Source organism: Chiloscyllium plagiosum, unplaced genomic scaffold (genome assembly GCF_037043375.1).
Source record: "Chiloscyllium plagiosum isolate Xiang-an unplaced genomic scaffold, Cpla_swu_hap1 HiC_scaffold_16, whole genome shotgun sequence".
Lineage (NCBI taxonomy): Eukaryota > Metazoa > Chordata > Chondrichthyes > Orectolobiformes > Hemiscylliidae > Chiloscyllium > Chiloscyllium plagiosum.
The window spans coordinates 56,522,241-56,542,960 of record NW_028270154.1 but is presented as its reverse complement, the minus strand read 5'-3'; the positions used below and the strand labels follow the sequence as shown (position 1 = coordinate 56,542,960).

The window sequence follows — 20,720 nt, the reverse complement described above, 5'->3', positions numbered from 1 at the left end:
GACCTATTTTGTGGGCGGCACGGTGGCACAGTGGTTAGCACTGCTGCCTCACAGCGCCAGAGACCCGGGTTCAATTCCCGACTCAGGCGACTGACTGTGTGGAGTTTGCACGTTCTCCCCGTGTCTGCGTGGGTTTCCTCCGGGTGCTCCGGTTTCCTCCCACAATCCAAAAATGTGCGGGTCAGGTGAATTGGCCATGCTAAATTGCCCGTAGTGTTAGGTTAAAGGGGTAAATGTAGGGGTATGGGTGGGTTGCACTTCGGGTCGGTGTGGACTTGTTGGGCCGAAGGGCCTGTTTCCACACTGTAAGTAATCTAATCTAATCTAATCTAATCTAATCTAATCTAAAGCCTAGAAAGTTTGACCAGTCCCGCAAATGAACCTAGTTGGACACAGAGAACCCTTAAATCTGAGGCTTTCCGTTTTCCCAAATTTCAAATGCCAACTGGCCTCCTCGAATGGATTGGCCCTCTGCCCTTCACCCCACCTCAGTAACATCTGAAAGTTGGCAGATTGGAGCTGACTTCTTGCTGTGCTTGGAATAATTGTCCACTTAAGACTCCTACTCTCAACCAAATCCTACCACTCTTCCATATGAACCATCCCTCCCCATGGCTCCCCTCACCCTCACTATATGCCTGTGAGCAGCATGATGACTTAGTGGTTAGCACTTCGGCCTCGCAGCACCAGGCACCACACAGATAGTCACCCATTCTCCCTCTGTCTACATGGGTTTCCTCCAGGTGCTCTGATTTCCTCCCACAGTCCAAAGATGTATAGATTAGATAGATTGGCTGTGCTAAATTGCCCCTAGTGTTCAGGGATGTGCAGGTTAGATGGATTAGCTGTAGGAAATGCAGCATTACTGGGATGGGTTGGGTCTGAGTAATCTGCTCTTTGGTGTGTTGGTACAGTGGCCTGCTTTGACACTGTAGGAATTCTGTTGTTCTGTTCCATGATATTTGCAGTCTGTTATAATGACTTGATTAAAGGAGAATAATATCCTGTGCACTGTCAGTTACTCAAGATAAATATGATGTTATATTAAACGTGAAGAAATGATTTCTGAAGCCAAGTCTAAATTATTTGAAAGTTACTCTTGTTTAATTTCTTTAGGTTAGAAATGTTCAAGGTGCTTTTAATGCCTTAGCTGGAACAGATAAACTTAGTTCAAATGGTAAGTACCCTCCATGATTTGACTTTTACAGATTCTGTTTAAATGTTTGATTATCACTTTTATTTTATACATTTTATTGAATGGAAACTATGATAAGGAAATTACATTTAAAAGAATAATGGGGTTGTGGTCTTGTTTACAAGGCAATTTGAAATATAATTGAAATGTGAGTTTTGAATTGTATGGAAAGTTCAGTTGAGGTCCCTTGCTCCTATAAACAGTGCTGCGTGCCTGTCATTCGTTAAAAGAGGCTGGAAATCAGGATTAAAAATTGTCGAGAAACTATTCCTCTGTTCCAGGCCAGTCAATAGGTTTGCTGTTTCCTTACAGCACCTAATTTTATTCTGGAAAGACAACTGAAAGTAGCCAACTGCCCACTAGAGGAGAGAATATTGAAACAAAACCTGCAAATACCTGTACATTTTTGATTCCATCAAATATAAAATCCAGCCATTACTGACAAGTGATAACTGGATGAACAATATTCTAAACAGGCTGGTTAGCTGTGTTATCATTTGTATTTAAAATAGTTGCTGGTTCCGTATTTAACAAGAATAAGAACTGATGTCTCAGGTCACATTTGGCAAACTTTCTTTCTAAGAGGAGATGTACTTGGGAAGAATAGAATCATTACTAGCTGTTGTCTTAGAAAATGGCAGCAGACGTTTTGAATTGAAATTATTGAGGAGAGTATTAAGTCTGGAAGTCTGTAAAGTGCCTAAGTGATAGATGTGGTATTGTTCCTCATCCTTGTGTTGAGCTTCATTGGAACTGTGTTGAACGCTAATGCCAGAGAGGTTAAAGAATGAATGTCGCAGACAAAATGAGTGATGACCAGAACACTGAGTTGACACTGTAGATTGGGTGGATTTGTTCTGTACAGCGATTTCCCTCATCTGGATTGGATCTCGCCTTTCCAGAGGAGGCCACATTGTAAACAGCAAATGAAGGATACTACATTGACAGAAGTGCAAGTAAATTGCTCTTTCATTTGGAATGAATGTTGGTGCCTGGTAGAGGAAAGAAATAAGAGGTATTCCATCTCGAAATATGGAAAGGGGTATTGGTGGTATTAAGGAATGGCTTGGGGTGTGGTGAGCAAACTATCTGTTTAGAATACTGAATAGGTGGAAGGGGTAGATGTGTTTTTTTTTGTGCGATCATTTAAAAGTAGCAGAAGTGATGGGGAAAGATCCATTGAATGTGAAGTTTGGCAGATGGAAAGTGTGGATAAAGGGATCCCTGACATTCTCAGAGAGAGAAGAGATGTGCTTTGAGGAGAAGTGTGATAAATGCAATGGATGTATACACTGGCAGGCACTGTTAACCATTGTGTTTGAGGGTGAAGGACTTAAGTTGTGGGATGGGGAAAATTCTCAATTGAGGTAAAAAAAAAAATGAGATGCACTGTTTTGAATCATTAAAATCTGTAGATTGTGGAAAGGAGCCTTTTGGCCCATTGAGTCTTCACACCGGCCCTCTGAAGAACATTGAATCCAGACCCAGCTGCCCCATCCTATCCCCGTTATCATATATTTACCATGGACACAATGGGGCAATTTAGCATGGCCAATCAGCCTAGTCTGCACATCTTTGCACTGTGGGAGGAAACTGGAGCACCTGGAGAAAACACACGCAGACATGGGGAGAATGTGCAAACTCCACACAGACATTCAGTGGAAATGACCCCAGGTTCACTGAACCATCATGTGCCCAGGAAAGCGACGATACCAGAGCAGATGAGGCAGATGGAGAAAATGGGAGAATGGCATGGAGTGATTTATCGAAAATGAGGTAGGAGGGAGTACATTCAACGTAGCTGTGGAGGTTATTTGGCTAATACACCTTATATTGGTTGATCGTCTGTCACCCAGAAATAGTGACAGAGACATCAAGGAAGGGAAGGGAAAAGTCAGAGTTGGACCATGTGAATATAATGGTAGGTTGGAAATTGAAATCAAAGGGCTGCAATTTTCCCATTTTAGGATGAGAGCAGGATATTATTGTGATCCAGTTATGAGTGTACTGGAAAAAGAGCCTGAGTTGGTCTGGACCAAAGATGCTCCATGTGTCACTCAAACCAGCATGCAGACTTAGTACCAAAATGCGTTCACAAGGCTGCCACTTTTTACTTGGACAAAGTGGGAAGTATCATCGGAGAAGTTGTCCACTATGACCATAGGAATTGGGAGCAGAAGGTAAATCATTCAGTTCCCTGAATCTGCTGCACTATTCAGTAAGATCATGGCTGATCTGTTCGTGTTTTTGAATTCCACATTGCCATCTATATCTGTCTAACCCCTGTCTAACCAGAATCTATACACATCTGTCTTAAAAATATTTAATGGTTCTGCCTCCACTGCCTTCTGAGGCAGAGTTTGAAACTCATGCATCCACCTGAGAGAAAACATTTCTCCTAATCTCTGTCAGCAAAGGGCAATACATCATTTTAAAGCAGTGCCCCTAGTTCTCATCCACAAAAGGAAGGATCCTTTCCACATCTGCCTTGTCAAGACCATTCAGAATAATCAAACAAGTCCCCCTTTACTCTTGTAAATTCCAGTGGGGGGAAAAAACATAGTCTGTCCAACCTAAGAGCCATCTCTCCACTCATTCCAGGTGTCAGTCTAGTAAACCAGCTTAGCCAGAGGAGGGATGGGGACTGGGTGGACCTCTGTTCAAGGAAGAATTGCAGAATTCTTGCGCTGACCCAGTGGGATGATCATGGTGAAAAAGCAGTGATTATGCCCTGGAGGCTGCTATTATGGTGGAGTACACTGGAAGAGTCTTGGATATTGGCTAGAATTAACTGGACAGGAGGAATATGATAGCTATAATAGGAAGAAATCAGTTTGATCTCAGGCTTTAATGTTATTTCTCTTCTCACAGATGCCACCGGACTTGCTGAGGATATATGTATATATACTGAGCCATTTTCTATTTTGATCCCAGCCTGGCCGTTCTGAAATGGCTGCATTTAATTAAGGCTGTCTATATTTATGAATGCTTTCAGATGGTTGCACCTGCCTGTAAACACTGTCGATTGAATACAGTCATCTCTACAAATATCTCAGTTTATTTTTGTCTCATTTTAATCCTTTTCAATTCCTACTTTTTCCTCTGCACCTCTCCCATCCTTTAAACAGATCCCTAGGCTTACATCTATCCTCACCATTCTTTTTCATCGAAGATTCTTGCACGAGCCACAGACTTCTCTGTGTTAGCAAAAAGAACACATGACTTGTTTTTACTTTTAAGACTATGGTAAGGAAGAATTATTTTTCTCTAAGAGGACTGTGAGGCTTTGGAGCTCTCTTTCTCAGAGATTCGTGGAAGCTGGGTCAGAGCTATATAATCTTGTTCATCAAGAATCTATCAGGGGTAGGTAGGAATGTGCAATAATCATAGTTGAGGCCACAATTGGGTCAGCTATGATATTATCAACTGCCAGAGTAGGCCTGAGGGGTTGAAAAGCCTATTCGTATTCCTAATTCCTATAAGCTGACAGTGAACTTGTTTCCCACAGGTAGAAACAGAACGTTAGCATTCTTTCCCCCTCCTGGTATGAGTTGTTCAGTTTCCCGAAGGTAGCACGTTCAAACCATGCACTTCTCCAATTTCACCTGACAGCCAGTTTGTGTAAATCAAATTGTGATTTAATAGACTTGAACAGTCTAGTTGGACCAGAAATTAAGCCATCTGTGCAGGTATTTCAAATATTTTGTTGACGGTCCCACTGGCTGATTAACAAGTTGCAGGGTATGGTTAGTTTGAGATGATGAAAATCCGCCAAATGTGGCTGGCTGGCCCACATTGTCCATAGCTGTCGTGATACTGCACATACGGCTACAAGTCTGCTGACGACACCACCGTAGAAGGACAGATATCTAACAACAGCAAAATACAGAAGGGAGATTGAGGGTTTGGTGAAATGGTGCAATGGGAACAAACTCTCTCTCAACGTCGGCAAAACTGAAGAACTGATCTTTGACTTTATTAATAAAGGAAGAGAACATCCCAATCTACATCAACGGAACTGAGGTCGAGAGGGTGGAGAGTGTCAAGTTCCTAGAAGAGATGATAACTGTCAACCTGTCCTGGACTTCCCATGAGGATGCAATGGTCAAGAATGCACAACAATGCCTCTTCTTCCTCAGGCGGCTCAGGAAATTTGCCACATCCATAAAGAATCTCATCAACTTCCACAGATGCACAATTGAAAGCACACTGTCCGGGTACATAACGGCCTGGTATGGCAACTGCACTGCCCAGGACAATAGGAAACAACAGCGGGTGGTGTGCGCAGCCCAGGCCATCATGGAACCTAACCTTCCATCCATGGTCTCCATTTACACGGCTTCATGCCATAGCAAGGCTGCCAATATCATCGAAGACACTTCGCACCCTGATAATGATCTCCTATAGCCTCTTCTGTTAGACTCCAGATACAGAAGCCTGAACATACGCACCAGTAGGTTCAAGAAACCGCTTCTTCTTGGCCGTTATTAAGCCATTGAATGGACTCTCTAGCCTCAAATAATGCTGATCTTGCTGAAGTTGATCCCTCTAGTATGGCCTGTGCAATGCTACCTGTATGCCTCCATCTAAATCTTTCGTTCTGTACATCCTTGCTTACTGTGATGTACCTATACTGTTCGTAAAGAAAGCTTTTCACTGTAATTCTGTATGCATGACAATAAATAAATCAAACAGTCAGTATACTGTTGTTGAATAGTTCATGCCACTAGGCTACTAAATACAGATATTCAAAATTGTATTTTCAATGAATTAGCATGTTGACCTGTGTCCTAATTGAGAGAGTCGTGATTCAGTTTTCCAAATAGTTTTATGCACAAACAATTGAAGATGAAGTCTGCTGATTGGTTACACCAATAATGACATAATGATCAATCTGGGAGTCACTCATACTATTTCGATGAAATGACATTGACTGTTTGGGTGTGACAGTCACAAGAAGGTAAACTAAGAAAATAGACTATTACCTGTGCACTTAAATCGTATTTTGTTATTTTCACAAAACTGAAAGATTTGTTGGAATGTCATGTGCTAATGATGATCATATTCTTGGAGATTGCTATTCCTCATCTCTTGAACAAACAACTCAAACTCTTAATTACCTTTTTAAATAATAAGTTGCAAAACCCAAAATAAGGGCCACAATTTGATTCACGTCTGGAATCGGAGGTTTAGTTAATTGTTGTTGCACTATGAATAGCTTGTATATTATCTACATATAATGATTTAAACTATAGAAAAATGGGAATAGAAGTCGGCAATTGAGCCTGTTGAGTCTGACCTATTTAACATGATCATGGTTGATTGAACACTTCAATGTCTTATTGACCCCATTCCCATAACCCTGAACACCACTGGTAATTAGAAATCTATCAATCCCTATCTTAAACATACTCAAAGATTGAGCCTCCACATCCCAATGTGGTAGAGAATTCCAAAGGTTGGGAACCCTCTGAGTAAATTAATTTCTCCCCATCTCTAATCTAAGGGGCATGGCCCTTTTTAAAAAAAAAATTACGTCTCTTGGTTTTGAATCCCCGCACCAGGAGAAATGTCTTACTTGCATCTTCCCTTTTACCCAGTTTGAGTATTTTGTAATTTTCAATGCGATCACCGGTCGTTCTTCAAAATTTGAGGGATTATGGCCCAGTTTGAATCTAATCTCTCTTCAGAAGACAGTCCTGCCATCCTGGGAACAAGACTGGGTGAGCACCTTGTTAGAACATAGAAGAACATAGAAGAATACAGCGCAGTACAGGCCCTTTGGCCCTCGATGTTGCGCCGATCCAAGCCCACCTAACCTATACTAACCCACTATCCTCCATATACCTATCCAATGCCCGCTTAAATGCCCATAAAGTGGGAGAGTCCACCACTGCTACTGGCAGGGCATTCCATGAACTTACGACTCGCTGAGTGAAGAACCTACCCCTAACTTCAGTCCTATATCTACCCCCCCTTAATTTAAAGCTATGCCCCCTTGTAATACCCGACTCCATACGCGGGAAAAGGTTCACACTGTCAACCCTATCTAACCCCCTAATCATCTTGTACACCTCAATCAAGTCACCCCTAAACCTTCTTTTCTCTAATGAAAACAGCCCCAAGTGTCTCAGTCTTTCCTCATACGATCTTCCTTCCATACCAGGCAACATCCTGGTAAACCTCCTCTGCACCCGTTCCAGTGCCTCCACATCCTTCCTATAGTATGGCGACCAAAACTGCACACAATATTCCAGATGCGGCCGCACCAGAGTCTTATACAACTGCATCATGACCTCAGGACTCCGGAACTCCATTCCTCTACCAATAAAAGCCAGTACGCCATATGCCTTCCTCACCGCACTATTTACCTGGGTGGCAACTTTCAGAGATCTGTGTACATGGACACCAAGATCCCTCTGCTCATCCACACTACCAAGTATCCGACCATTAGCCCAGTACCCCATCTTTTTGTTATTCTTCCCAAAGTGAATCACCTCACACTTAGCTACATTGAATTCCATATGCCACCTTTCTGCCCAGCTCTGCAGCTTCTCTATATCCTGCTGTAACCTGCCACATCCTTCCTCACTGTCAACAACTCCTCCGACTTTCGTATCTTCCGCAAACTTGCTCAACCAACCTTCTAACCCCTCTTCCAGGTCATTTATAAAAATGACAAACAGCAATGGTCCCAAAACAGATCCTTGCGGAACACCGCTAGTGACGGCACTCCATGAAGAAACTTTGCCATCAACTACTACCCTCTGTCTTCTTCCATCCAGCCAATTCCTAATCCAAACCTCCAACTCACCCTCAATGCCATATCTCCGTATTTTCTGCAGTAGCCTACCATGGGGAACCTTATCAAACGCCTTACTAAAATCCATATATACCACATCTACCGCTTTCCCCTCATCAACCTCCTTCGTCACCTTTTCAAAGAATTCAATAAGGTTTGTGAGGCACGACCTGCCCTTCACAAAACCATGCTGACTATCCTTGATCACATTATTCCTATCCAGATGTGCATAAATCCTATCCCTTACAATTCTCTCTAAGACTTTGCCCACAACAGAAGTGAGACTCACCAGCCTATAGTTACTAGGGTTATCCCTACTCCCCTTTTTGAACAAGGGAACCACATTTGCTATCCTCCAGTCTTCTGGGACTACTCCTGTAGACAAAGAGGACATAAAAATCAAGGCCAATGGCTCTGCAATCTCCTCCCTTGCTTCCCAGAGAATCCTAGGATAAATGCCATCAGGCCCAGGGGACTTATCTATTTTCACCTTTTCCAGGATTTCCAACACCTCTTCTCTACATACCTCAAAGCCATCCATTCTACTTATTTGTGACTCAGTATTCACATCGACGACAATGCCCTGTTCCTGAGTAAATACTGAAGAAAAGTATTCATTCAGTGTCTCCCCAATCTCTTCCGCCTCCACACGCAACTTTCCACTACTATCCTTGACTGGACCTATTCCTACCCTAGTCATTCTTTTATTCCTAACATACCTATAGAAAGCCTTAGGATTTTCCCTAATCCTACCGACTAAGGACCTTTCATGTCCCCTCCTTGCTGCTTTTAGCTCTCTCTTCAGGTTCTTCCTGGCTACCCTATAACTCTCAATCGCCCCAATTGAACCTTCACGTCTCATCTTGAGATAGGCCGCCCTCTTCCATTTAACAAGGGATTCCAATTCCTTATTAAACCACGGCTCCCTCGCACGACCCTTTCCTCCTTGCCTGACAGGTACATAATTATCAAGGACACTCAATAGTTGCTCCTTGAACAAGCTCCACATATCATTTACACTCTTGCCTTGGAGTCTACTTTTCCAAGCCACACATCCTAAGTCATGCCTCACCGCATCATAATTTCCCTGACCCCAGCTATAACTCTTGCCCTGTAGTACACACTTATCCCTCTCCATCACGAGAGTAAAAATCACCGAATTATGGTCACTATCCCCAAAGTGCTCACCTACCTCTAATTCTAACACCTGGCCTGGTTCGTTACCCAGAACCAAATCCAGTATGGCCTCACCTCTTGTTGGCCTGTCTACATATTGTGTCAGGAAACTCTCCTGCACACATTGAACAAACACTGACCCATCTAACGAACTTGAGCTATAGCTTTCCCAATCAATATCAGGAAAGTTAAAGTCCCCCATAATAACCACCCTATTACTGTCACTCATCTCCTGAATCACCTTCCCTATCCTTTCTTCAATGATTCTAAGACTATTAGGAGGCCTGTAAAAGACTCCTAACAGGGTGACCTCACCTTTCCTATTCCTAACCTCAGCCCAAACTACCTCAGATGGCAAGTCCTCATCCATCGTCCTTTCCACCACTGTAATACTATCTTTGACAAGCAATGCCACACCTCCCCCTCTTTTACCCCCAGCTCTGACCCTACTAAAACATTTAAATCCTGGAACCTGCAACAGCCAATCCTGTCCCTGTTCTAGCCATGTCTCCGTAATAGCCACAACATCGAAGTCCCAGGTACCAACCCACGCTGCAAGTTCACCTACCTTATTTCGTATACTTCTTGCATTGAAGTATACACACTTCAAGCCACTTTCCTGTTTACAGGCACCCTCCTTGGAAATTGATGCCATGTTCCTAACCTCCCTACACTCCAGGCCCTGCACCCTGAAGCTACAATCTGGGTTCCCAATCTGGGTTGTACTCCTTCTGTGGCCGTAAAATCTTTGCTCTGATAAGGAGAGCAAAACCTCACCCCATACTCTAGACGTAGTCCTAGCCAAGCTGTTGTACAAGGATTCGAGTTGAAAAGTCTTTGATATGTCGCAATGTAACTGTTTGAATTTCATTTATTTTGCACAGCTCTAGCATCACATGACTATGTACTGAAGATCGTCCCCACAGTATATGAAGATTTAAAGGAAAAGCAACGCTTTTCCTATCAGTACACAGTGGCACAAAAGGTAAGGTGACGAAGTTATAATTGTGATTTTATGAAAGAAGCATGTGTTCCCATTCAACTTTAATTAAAATTGATGCAGAATAAATACTGCTCACAAGAGGGCTCTCAAAACAAGTTACATCCTTTATTATTGTTCTATCCCCCATATTCTACTTTCTTTTCTCATTAAAATTTCCATTTTACATAACCAGTCTGTTTTTCATACAAAGTGATGTTTATTTGTACATCTTGGGACTTGAAAGTAATTAACTAGGATTATGTCCAGAATAATAGAGCTGAGAGTGAGAGGTCTGATCTTGAAGACATATTATATCTTAGCTTTAATATCCTCTCTAAGGTTCAGCTTGACATTTAAGCTTCTGTAACATTATCGGAGAATGCTCTTCACCCTCCCACAAAACCAGATTTTTGTATACGACAGGACTGTGCTGTGCACAAGAGAGTTGCTGCATGTGCCTACAAATTGTTCATGCGATTTCACACTAACCTAGCAATTAGAGTCTACTCACCCACCAATTAGTATTCTCCACTAATGCAGAATAATGTTGCTTTACTCTTGCATTGCTTTTCTTGCAACTTATCCTGATGTGAGCAAGACATAAAGCAATGACACAACGACTGAATTTTTCTAGCCACTGAGCAACATGAGTAACAGCGAGTTAGTTGGGAAAATATTGTGAGTTAAGAAAAATAATTTCTTGACTTCAAGAAATTAAAATCTGATTTGCTTTTTCCATCTAAAGTTTGAATGGCGAAATGATAATCTTGTTTAGCAGTGAAAGACTTTTGTGTCTCATCATTGGCAAATCTTGCCTTGTTTATATACGGTTTCTGATTGTCCCATGAATGGAGAGAATGACAAAAGTTCCCCATAAGAGAGTCAAAGCAGGTAGCTGAATGTTCCAGCTTGCCATTTGTTTCCCCAGGCCTCCTCCCTAGACTGCAGTCTGCAGTATCTCAGGTTATGCTCTATGGGCTGTGAGTGCCTGTATTCACCTGTCTATGGAGGTAACCAGCAGATATGCACCTGCCTCACCACATCTCCATGGCACCAGTTGGAATACAGTTCTCCACTTCATTATGTCACTTTGGAGTGCACCAAAACCTTACATTGCAATGTTATGCCAGGCCACTTGGTGTGCAGGACAGAGACCTATTTCAAGTATCAGAGCATCTCAGGCCTCTGCTTTCTGTCTTAGCATTCACTCTGATTTGGATGCTCACAGCATCTCTGTCTTGTCTTTCTTTGATACCTTATTCAGAACTTACAGGCTCACAGCACTTTTGCATTTTCTTGCCTTTTAATGCATAAACCAAGCCAGACAGTTTGTCATAGTTGTCAAGCGAGTAGAAATCTTGCTATACCGTGCGATGTCAGTGCATGCTCTTGGTGTTACACTATCAGCTTATACTGCAAGTACACTGCATGTGTGTCAGCCAAATGGTGAACTGAAGGGCATGATTTGATGGAAGGGAGTGGGGAGGCAACAATGTGAGGATGTGTGGTAGCTGAGAGTTAATGAGGTCAACAGGGACTGTAAGGAAGGAAGAGATGTGAAGTTTGAGGCCCTCTGGATTAACAGGCTGCGTCTGCAACAACCAGGTTGCCGTCTGTTGTCATCTGAATTGTATGTGCGCAATGGGAATGGCAAATGGCTGCTGCCACACATGGAGAGGGTGGAGTAAGTGTTCTTTTAAAATCCGTCTGAGCACATTAACTTGTGAACAATGTGCAGGCCTTTGAGGGCAATTACATTAATTAGGCACTTACACAGCACAGATTAAAGGTACCTGTAATCATAATACCCGACATGTGAAACACATGTAGTGTCCAATTATATGAGATGCAAGTCCTGGCCACAAGCAATCTTGACCACTTTATTGGTTTTGCAGATTAATCACTGACATCTCTGTGAAGCAGATTTAATCACAGTGATTTTAAAAGTGGGCTATTGGCTACAAGCGGAAAGAAACTCCATGATCTCATAAACTGCACAAGGATGTGGAACTGATTTCCTCTGCCTTGAACTGTATCTGTCAGCTTAATCTTGATGTGGATGAGTTGTCGTTACTGTTGCTTTGATACAACAAAAGTGCAGAGAAATAGAGGAGCAGAGTTACAGTATTTGTAACTCATTTTATATGACACACCGTCGAGAATTTTGTACAAGTGATAAATTGCTATATAAGTTCAAGAATATCCTTGCCCCTTCTAGTATATCTAATAATTGAAATAAAAATGAGAATCTTTACCATGCAGCAATATTGAACTGAATTTCAATAGCCTTTGCCAAAATTTGACTAATGCTTAGTCGTTGTGCATTACAGGAATATGTGGCATATAGTCACACGGGCCGTATTATACCTGCCATCTGGTTCCGATATGACCTTAGCCCAATCACTGTCAAATATATTGAACGACAGCAGCCATTATACAGGTTTATTACAACAGTGAGTAAACATTTGTTAATTATGATGCTATGAATGCTTGTTAGTACAACATACAGTATCAATCAAAGTATGTAACATAATATAAAAGCAATTATGGCAAAGTTTAAAGTCAACATTCTGATAGTGTGTGTTTTTCCTCCAGTGACTTTGTTATTGATTGGGGACATCAGATTAATTGCACTTTTCAATTAATGAACTATGTATGGATATTTAAAACTTTTCCGGTGTGCTAATGGTTATTCTGTGGGTTAATTATTAATGACTTTTGTGGTTTTCCAGTGCAGCATTTAAGGACTTAAAGATGGGTATTTCCCATGTCTCAAAGATTCTTAGTATGAATTTTTCTCCAGCTTTATGACTGACTGACTCATTGTTTTTGGGATCCTTTTACCCCAGTACAGTTTGTTTTCAAAGCTGCATAGAAAGCCATTCTAAATTTTCAGATTTCTCATTGGGTACAGTGAATTGTGGATAATAGAATCAAGCAAGAGACTCTGTAAAATTGGCATCTTGCACTTTGATACTTGAATAATTTGAAGTTTTGGTGCAGTACATTCAATGTTTGCCTTTCATAAACATGTCTTGGAATTAAATCCTGCCGAGAGTGATGAAAGAAAAATCTTTCTGTAGGCTAAATAATTTCATGTCAAAAGAGTTTGAACAATACACTTGATATTCAGCAAAATGCTATCTCAAATTTTGAAGTGTATTCACTGCAGGAGAATCATTGCAGTATTTATGTAGATGCTGAGTTTAGTGAAAATTTTACTCAGAGTCATAGAGTTGTACAGCACAGAAACACACCCTTTGGTCCAATTTGTCCATGCTGGCCAGATAGTAAAATTGATCCAGACACATTTGCCAGCATTTGGCCCATATCTTCTAATGCCTTCATGTTCATGTACATGTGCCCTTTAAATGTTGTAATTTTATCAGGTTCCACCACTTCCTCTGGCTGCTCATTCCATGCTCTTGCCACATGTGAACAAGTTGCTCCTTAGATCCCTTTTAAATATTTTCCCCCTCACCTTAAACCTATTGGTGTCTGCTTTTGGACTTCCACACCCTGAGGAAAAGACCTTGTTGATTTACCCTGTCTATGCCCCTCATGATTTTCTAAACCCACATCATGTCACCCCTGAGCCTCCGATTCTCTAGGGAAAATAGCTCCAGCCTGTTCGGCCTCTCCCTATAGCTCAAATCCTCCAACCCTGGCAACATCCTTTTAAATCTTTTCTGCACCCTTGCAAGTTTAACAACATCTTTCCTATAGGAGGGAGACCAGAACTGAACACCATATTCAAAAAGTGGCCTAACTTCTCATCTAACTTAGTTATAACTATATCTTTCAGTGATTATTTCTGATACCTGAGACTAGAATATTTCTACTGAGATGAGTTGCAAGCATTGGGAATTTAATAGCTTTGTAGACATGCCGTGGTTTAACCTACCTGGGTGCATACAGTTTTTGCTCTGGGAATACATGTGTGGAATGTCATCTAGCCAGCTGATCCTCGGAAACACAACCATGGCCAGAAGGGTGAATGAGGGCTGAGGCAGGCTGTTTAAGTGGTCAGCTTCTATTCTCTGGGACTTTGTTCCATTTGTAATAATTGTCCCTCTAAACTTGCTGCTTATGACCCATCCAACCACTTCCCATGGCCTTCATGTCAATGTTTATACCCTCCTTTCAGCCACACACATGTCCTCTTGCACCTTCTATGTCTGCTCAATGCCAATTCATGTCCCATCCTTGCCCATTCATCCGGTGTGCACTATGTCAATAATTAATGACCCATGTAATAACAATAGCAAGTGGTGAACTGCTGAGGGAAAAAAGACACCCGTTCAGAAATATTCTTAAATAAGAAACTTGTTTTTTGCACAACCTTTTGAAAGTGTCAATTAGAAAAATCATTAAAAATTCAATGACCAATAAAATAACAAACATCAGCGCTTCACCCCTCTTAATCATGTCCCAATAAACATTGAGACAAAAGCGAGTACAGAAAGGACAACTTATCATAACTGCTTAAAGATGTCAATCAAAGTAATGAAAAATGGCTTTGCTTGTTAAAGTACAGAGCCTTTGCTGAGCTGATGGTTATTGACTGGCCTCTCACTCAAACATGCATCAATACTGTGACCATGAGACCAGCTAATGGGGGAAGGGGACACAATGAAAAGGAAATGAAGGGTTCACAGTATTAGGGACTCAGGTTTGATTCCACCCTTGGGTGACTGTCTGTGTGGAGTTTACAAATTCTCTCTGTGTCTGCATTGGTTTCCTCTGGGTGTTCCGTTTCCTCCCACTGCCCAAAGATATGTAGGTTAGATGGATTAGCCATGGGAAATTGTGAAGATGTGGGTGTACTGTACCTTTTAAGAGAGCTAAAAGCAACACAACTATCCAACAGAACCAAGTGTTCAGAAAACAAAATAATGTAACATTTGGTCAAACAACTCGATTAGCTGGTTGCCTGGGAATGACGAAACAGGTTTGAATTAAGCCAATCAGTTTCATGTATACTCCGAAAATTATGCTAACTCCAATCCAGTTTCAATTTGGTATATTGACATCTTAAAAGCCAATGACACAATTTGTTGCTTTGGGGGTATAAGACTGGGGAAAATTGAACAGTTGAGAAGAGAACTGCTGGGCTACCAGCATGTAAAAACTGTCTGAGAAATAGCTCTTTTAAAGGTACCTTTATTGATCAGTAATCTATGAAGCAGAATCTCCAAGAAGAAGAAAAGAAGACGGGAATAAAGAGAAAACTGAAAGCTGCCTGGTTTTTAGATAAGAAGTTTTGTTTTGTAAATCTTAATTGGGGGTTTTATCAGACTAGTATTTTAGAGGGGAAGGTAAAAGATAGGTTAGAGGAAGGAGTTGTAAATAGTTGTTAGTTAATTATTCTCTGTTATACTTTAAGAAATAAAGTTGTTAATTTTTACTTTAAATAGTTCTTGGCCTCTCGAATTTTCACTGATTACTGCATGGGATAAATCTTTTCTGTGTTGTTGCTTTAAATTAAGCAGGGGTATTTACCCCATGTCGTAACAGAAATACAGAGATGGGGTGGGATGCAAAGATGTGGTAAGTGTGACAGCTGGAAAATGAGGAATGATTAACAGGCCTCAGGAAAAGCAAATAATGGCAACGCTTGAACTCAGGAACTGATATTGGTGAAGCTCAGCTGATAATGCCACCTCAATAATCCTGTGAGACTTGGCGCTCTCCTGCTAATTTCCTGTCACGAGGCAGTCTGCCTGTTCTCTGCTGAAGGGCTAGAGTGACCGTAAACCTTATCTGTCAGGCTGTGTATTATTATTACGCTGCTTGGTGGATTAATGAGATCCACACAGGCCTGCAGATTAAGCTCCCATTTGGTCTCAACGTTGGGGTCCCACAGTCCATAGGTGAAGAGCGAGGAACAGTTTAATGTGGAAATTCTAAAGTGAAGGACTAACTTCAGTGGGATGAAAGGGATCTCACCAGGATAAAATGGAGCCAAAGTTCCACAGGGAAACGGTAATAGAACAATGGGTGGTTTTTAAGGAATAAGTCTTTCTGGTACAGGCGAGGTATGTCAACAAGCGGAATAAGCAGGAAGACCAAATCCAGGGTTTGATGGATGAAAATGGAGATAAATGATACAAATGAAATAAAAATAAAAGAATGTGGGATACATCTTGGGTGAATTCCTCAGGAGAAACAGGCCAAATACAGTCTATTGAGAGGGGAAGTAAAGAGGAAAATAAGACTGACAAAAAGATAGTTAACATTGAACAGGACCCCAAAATCATCATCTGGCATGTAAATACAGTTGGTTCTGCTATAATATGGTAATTCTATTCTCATGCAATTCTGTGTTATAAGAAAATCAGGTGTTAGCAGCACCACTTAAACAAATGGGGCCAGAATCGTGTTCTAACCGATACACACTTCAAAAGTTTGCCCTTGAGAAATAGTGTCCCCAATTTGTCAATCACATTATATCAAATTCACGTTAACGAAACATGCGTTACAGCAGAATGACCTGTAGTAAACAAATAGCAGAGGGAGAGGAAAAGCCTATTCAAGCATATAATACGTTATCTGTCCTGGAGGCATAAGGCAAAACTTAAATTGAAGGGTAGTTTAAGAGTACTTCATAAACACTTTGATCAGTGTTTACTAGTGGAAGCTGCAGACAAATCGTTGATAGAAGGTGAGATGCAGAATGAAAATTAAGATGCAGGAAATATTGGAAAATCTAGCTATGCTTAGAAAATGGATAAATTGCTTGATCGGAATGATGTAGATTCCAGATTGCTAAGTGAAAGGTGGGCTGGTGATACAAAAGGTTTGGCCATAATTTTTCAATCTTCCCTACTACAGAGGATCGGAGAGTGGCAAATGTGAAACCCTACTTCAAGAAAAGGTGTAAGGAAATTCCTAGCAAAGACTAGCCAGCTAATTTTAACATCATTAGTAATTTAGAAATGACAATTAGGAAAGATCAGTCGGTACTTGGAGAAATGTCTGAGTTAATTCATCAGAGTGGCACTGATTTGTAAACTCAAACTGTTTGAATGTAATGTATTTTTTTTGATGAAGTAACGGAGAAGGTTGATGATGGAAGTGCAAAATATGTTGTCTTTTTTAAAGAGTTTTTGACAAAGTAATGCACTAAAGACTGCTTAGTAAAATTGAGGCTCATTACATTAACCCCAGGACCTGATCAGATGTACCTTAGAAATCTGTGGGAAGCTAAGGATGTGATTGCTGGGCCCACTGCTGAGACATTTGTATCATTGATAGTCATCGGTGAGGTACTGGAAGACTGGAGGTTGGCTAACATGGTGTCATTACTAAGGAAAAATTGTAAGGAAAAACCAGGGAACTATACACCGATGAGCCTGACATCGGTGGTGGGTAAGTTGTTGGAGGAAATCCTGAGAGACAAGATTTACATGCATTTGGAAAGATAAGGGCTGATTACGGATAGTGCATGGGTCATCATGTTTCACAAAATTAATTGAGGTATTTGAAAAAGTAACAAAGAGGATTGATGAGGTCAGAGCGGTGGACGTGATCTACATGGAGTCTAGATTAGAGTGGTGCTGGAAAAGCACAGCAGGTCAGGCAGCATCCGAGGAGCAGGAAAATTCGGGCAAAAGCCCTCCATGTGATCTACATGGACTTCAGTAAGGCATTCAACAAGGTTTGTCATGGTAGACTGGTTAGACAGGGAGAAGTAGCCATTTGGATACATTGGCTTGAAGGCAGAAGACAGAGGGGTGGTGGTGGATTGTTTTTCAGACTGGAGGTCTGTGACCAGTGGTGTACCACAAGGATTGGTGCTGGGTCCACTGCTTTTTGTCATTTATATAAATTATTTGGATGTGAACGTAGGATGCAGAGATAGCAAGTTTGCAGATGACTCCAAAATTGGAGGTGTAGTGGACAGTGAAAAAGGTTATCTCAGGGCACAACGGGATCTTGATCAGATGGGCAAATGAGCTGAGGAGTGGCAGATGGAGTTTAGATAAATGTGAGGTGCTGCATTTTTGGAAAAGCAAATCTTAGCAGGACTTATACACTTAATGGTAAGGTCCTGAGGAGTGTTGCTGAACAAAGAGACCGTGGAGTGCAGGTTCATCACTCCTTGAAAGTAGAGTGGGTGGTAGATAATACAGTGAAGATGATATTTGGTATGGTCAGAGCATTGAGTACGGGAGTTGGGAGGTCATATTGTAGCTGTACAGGACATTGGTTAGGCCACGGTTGGAATATCGTGTAAATTCTGGTCTCCCTCCCATTGGAAGGAGACTGTGAAACTTGAAAGGGTTCAGAAAAGATTTGAAGGGTTGCTAGGGTTGAAGGATTTGAGCTACAGGGAGAGACTGAATAGGCTGGGGCTGTTTTCCTGGAGTGTCGGAGGCTGAGGTGTGACCTTATAGAGGTTTATAAAATCATGCGGGGCATGGATAGGATAAATAGATAAAGTCTTTTCCCTGGGGTGGGGGGAGTCCAGAACTAGAGGGCATAGGTTTATGGTGAGAGGGGAAAGATTTAAAAGGGATCTAAGGGGCAACATTTTCATGCAGAGCATGGTGTGTGTACAGAATGAGCTGCCAGAGGAACTGATGGAGTCTGGTGCAATCAGAATATATAAAAAGAATTTGGACAGATATATGAATAGGAAGGGTTTAGAGGGATATGGGCCAAGTGCTGGCAAATGGAACTAGATGAGTTCATGATATCAGGTCGGCATGGACGAACTGGACTGAAGGGTCTGTTTCCATGCTGAAAGTCTCTATGACTCTATTAAAGATAGGTCAGTGTGAACTCCAGTTTAGGGGACAAAAAAGCTTAAGGGCAGAAAGGAGAGTGTTAAATTAAATTGTTGCTTTTCAGACTTGAGGATAATAGATCTATAAAATGTTTTAAACTTTGCTCATTATTAAGCTGTAAGGTGTGGCAAACGATAGGATGATGCTAATCTACTACAATAGGATAAAGATTGATTAGCAGAACGAAAAGAGTCAGATGATGTCTTTTAGTGAAAGAGATTGATGCTTTAATTCATACAATTAATGGTTCAGTACAAAAGGGTTATGACATAATAGAGGAATCTGGGCTTTTGGTTCACAGATCTTGGAAGATGACAAGATGTATTTAGAGAGTCACTAATCAAATATGGAATTTTGGCCTTTCCAAACCAAAGTCTTGTGGTGGTATAGTGTTGCTATGGTTGGTGTCTGTGCCTCTGAACAGAAGCACTGTGCTCAAATTGCAAATTGATAGCCAAGGAAGGTGCATTCATTAACATAGTGAAGTAAGGTGGATATCAACTTTAAATCCTTTCAAATGCACCATGGCAGGTAGTAAAAGCAGGACAGCTTCCTGGTCAGCCACATGATGGAAAGAAATTGAGCCTTCTATTGGCAGTGTTTCTAGCTCCAAGCTACATCTGGCAGAGCAACTTTTGTCTTCTGAGTGGCTAGGGCAGTTGGTTCAGGTGAGACCAGACTAACTAGTGTGAACCAAATTAGTGCCAACAGTACAGCCTTGTTCTGTGGTCTGACTGGGTTTTTTTCCATCCTTCCTCCCTGCCCTACCTTGAGGGCTGAGGCACTATTGGTTAGACCTGTTTTCAGGCAGAGGACATAAAAGGAAGCAGTAAAGATGTTGATACAACAACAATGAAGTAAAATTCTGATTATATCACAACTGTAAGAGTGCGTGTAGAGCTGGTCACCACGTGGTAAGATCCTTATGGCGTGCAGAAGAGATTTTTCAGAATGAGTTCAGAGATGGCAGATTCTAGTTACAGTGGTACAAGGTTTAGTTAGAGAAGGAAGCTAGGGTTGTTCTTCCTGGAGCTAAGGAGATCAAGGGGAGAAATATTCAAAGTGTACAAAATTATGTTCTGTTTCGATAAGATAGACAAAGAAAACAATTCCTATTAGCTATTGGTGGAAGGACCGGGTGTCCACAGATCTAAAGTTTTTGGCAGGAGGCGCAGGTGGGATGTGAGGAATAAATTATTTATTATTCAAGTATTATTGTAGTGAAATTCATTTATGAGGTGGAAATAGAAATGATCATTGATATCAGAAGGAAATTAGATGGGCATCTGGGGAAAACCAGTTTAAAAGGCAATGGCAATAGAGCAGGAGAATTGGTCTGACGGGCTTGCTCGACATGGAGCTCAATGGACCGCATGATCCCTCTTTGTGCTTTCATGATCTCAGTTTCAGAGGAATGGTGATGGCAAATTTTACAGTTTTTTCCATAACTACTGGCGTGGCATCGAGGCCTATACATTTGGAATAGAGTATTGTAACACTGTGTTCAGAAATCTTCCATTCTGAATACATTGCTAGTTATTTTAGGTTCTAATCCAGTGATTTCATTTTTGTTCATTGCATATACTGCTAAGCTCAATGTTAAATAGATCCATTCTTTGAGTTTTTTGTATAGACGTATCTACGAGTTGACTTCAAATCTGTATGTTATGCATATCATCCAACAAATGTATAACGACTTTAAACTAGAATTATGGTTTGATCAAAAGTTTTAATAATTTTGTAACGTACCTCTGTTTTGCTCAAGCTTTCTTC

General features: G+C 41.3%; 1 protein-coding gene across 13 annotated transcripts in view; it reads left to right on the top strand.

Annotated features, from left to right (window-relative positions):
* The window catches only part of ergic1 (endoplasmic reticulum-golgi intermediate compartment 1), a 137,745-nt gene that overhangs the window by 77,482 nt on the left and 39,543 nt on the right, over positions 1-20,720 (top strand). For all 13 annotated transcript variants that reach the window (XR_015759791.1, XR_015759793.1, XR_015759790.1 and 10 more), the window contains exons 7-9: positions 1,117-1,177; positions 10,058-10,158; positions 12,486-12,608. Coding sequence is in view for 9 of the 13 variants with exons in the window: in XM_087995429.1 (XP_087851555.1) it covers positions 1,117-1,177; positions 10,058-10,158; positions 12,486-12,608 (285 nt within the window). In the remaining 4 variants the exon portion in view is untranslated. The remainder of the gene's footprint in view (positions 1-1,116; positions 1,178-10,057; positions 10,159-12,485; positions 12,609-20,720) is intronic.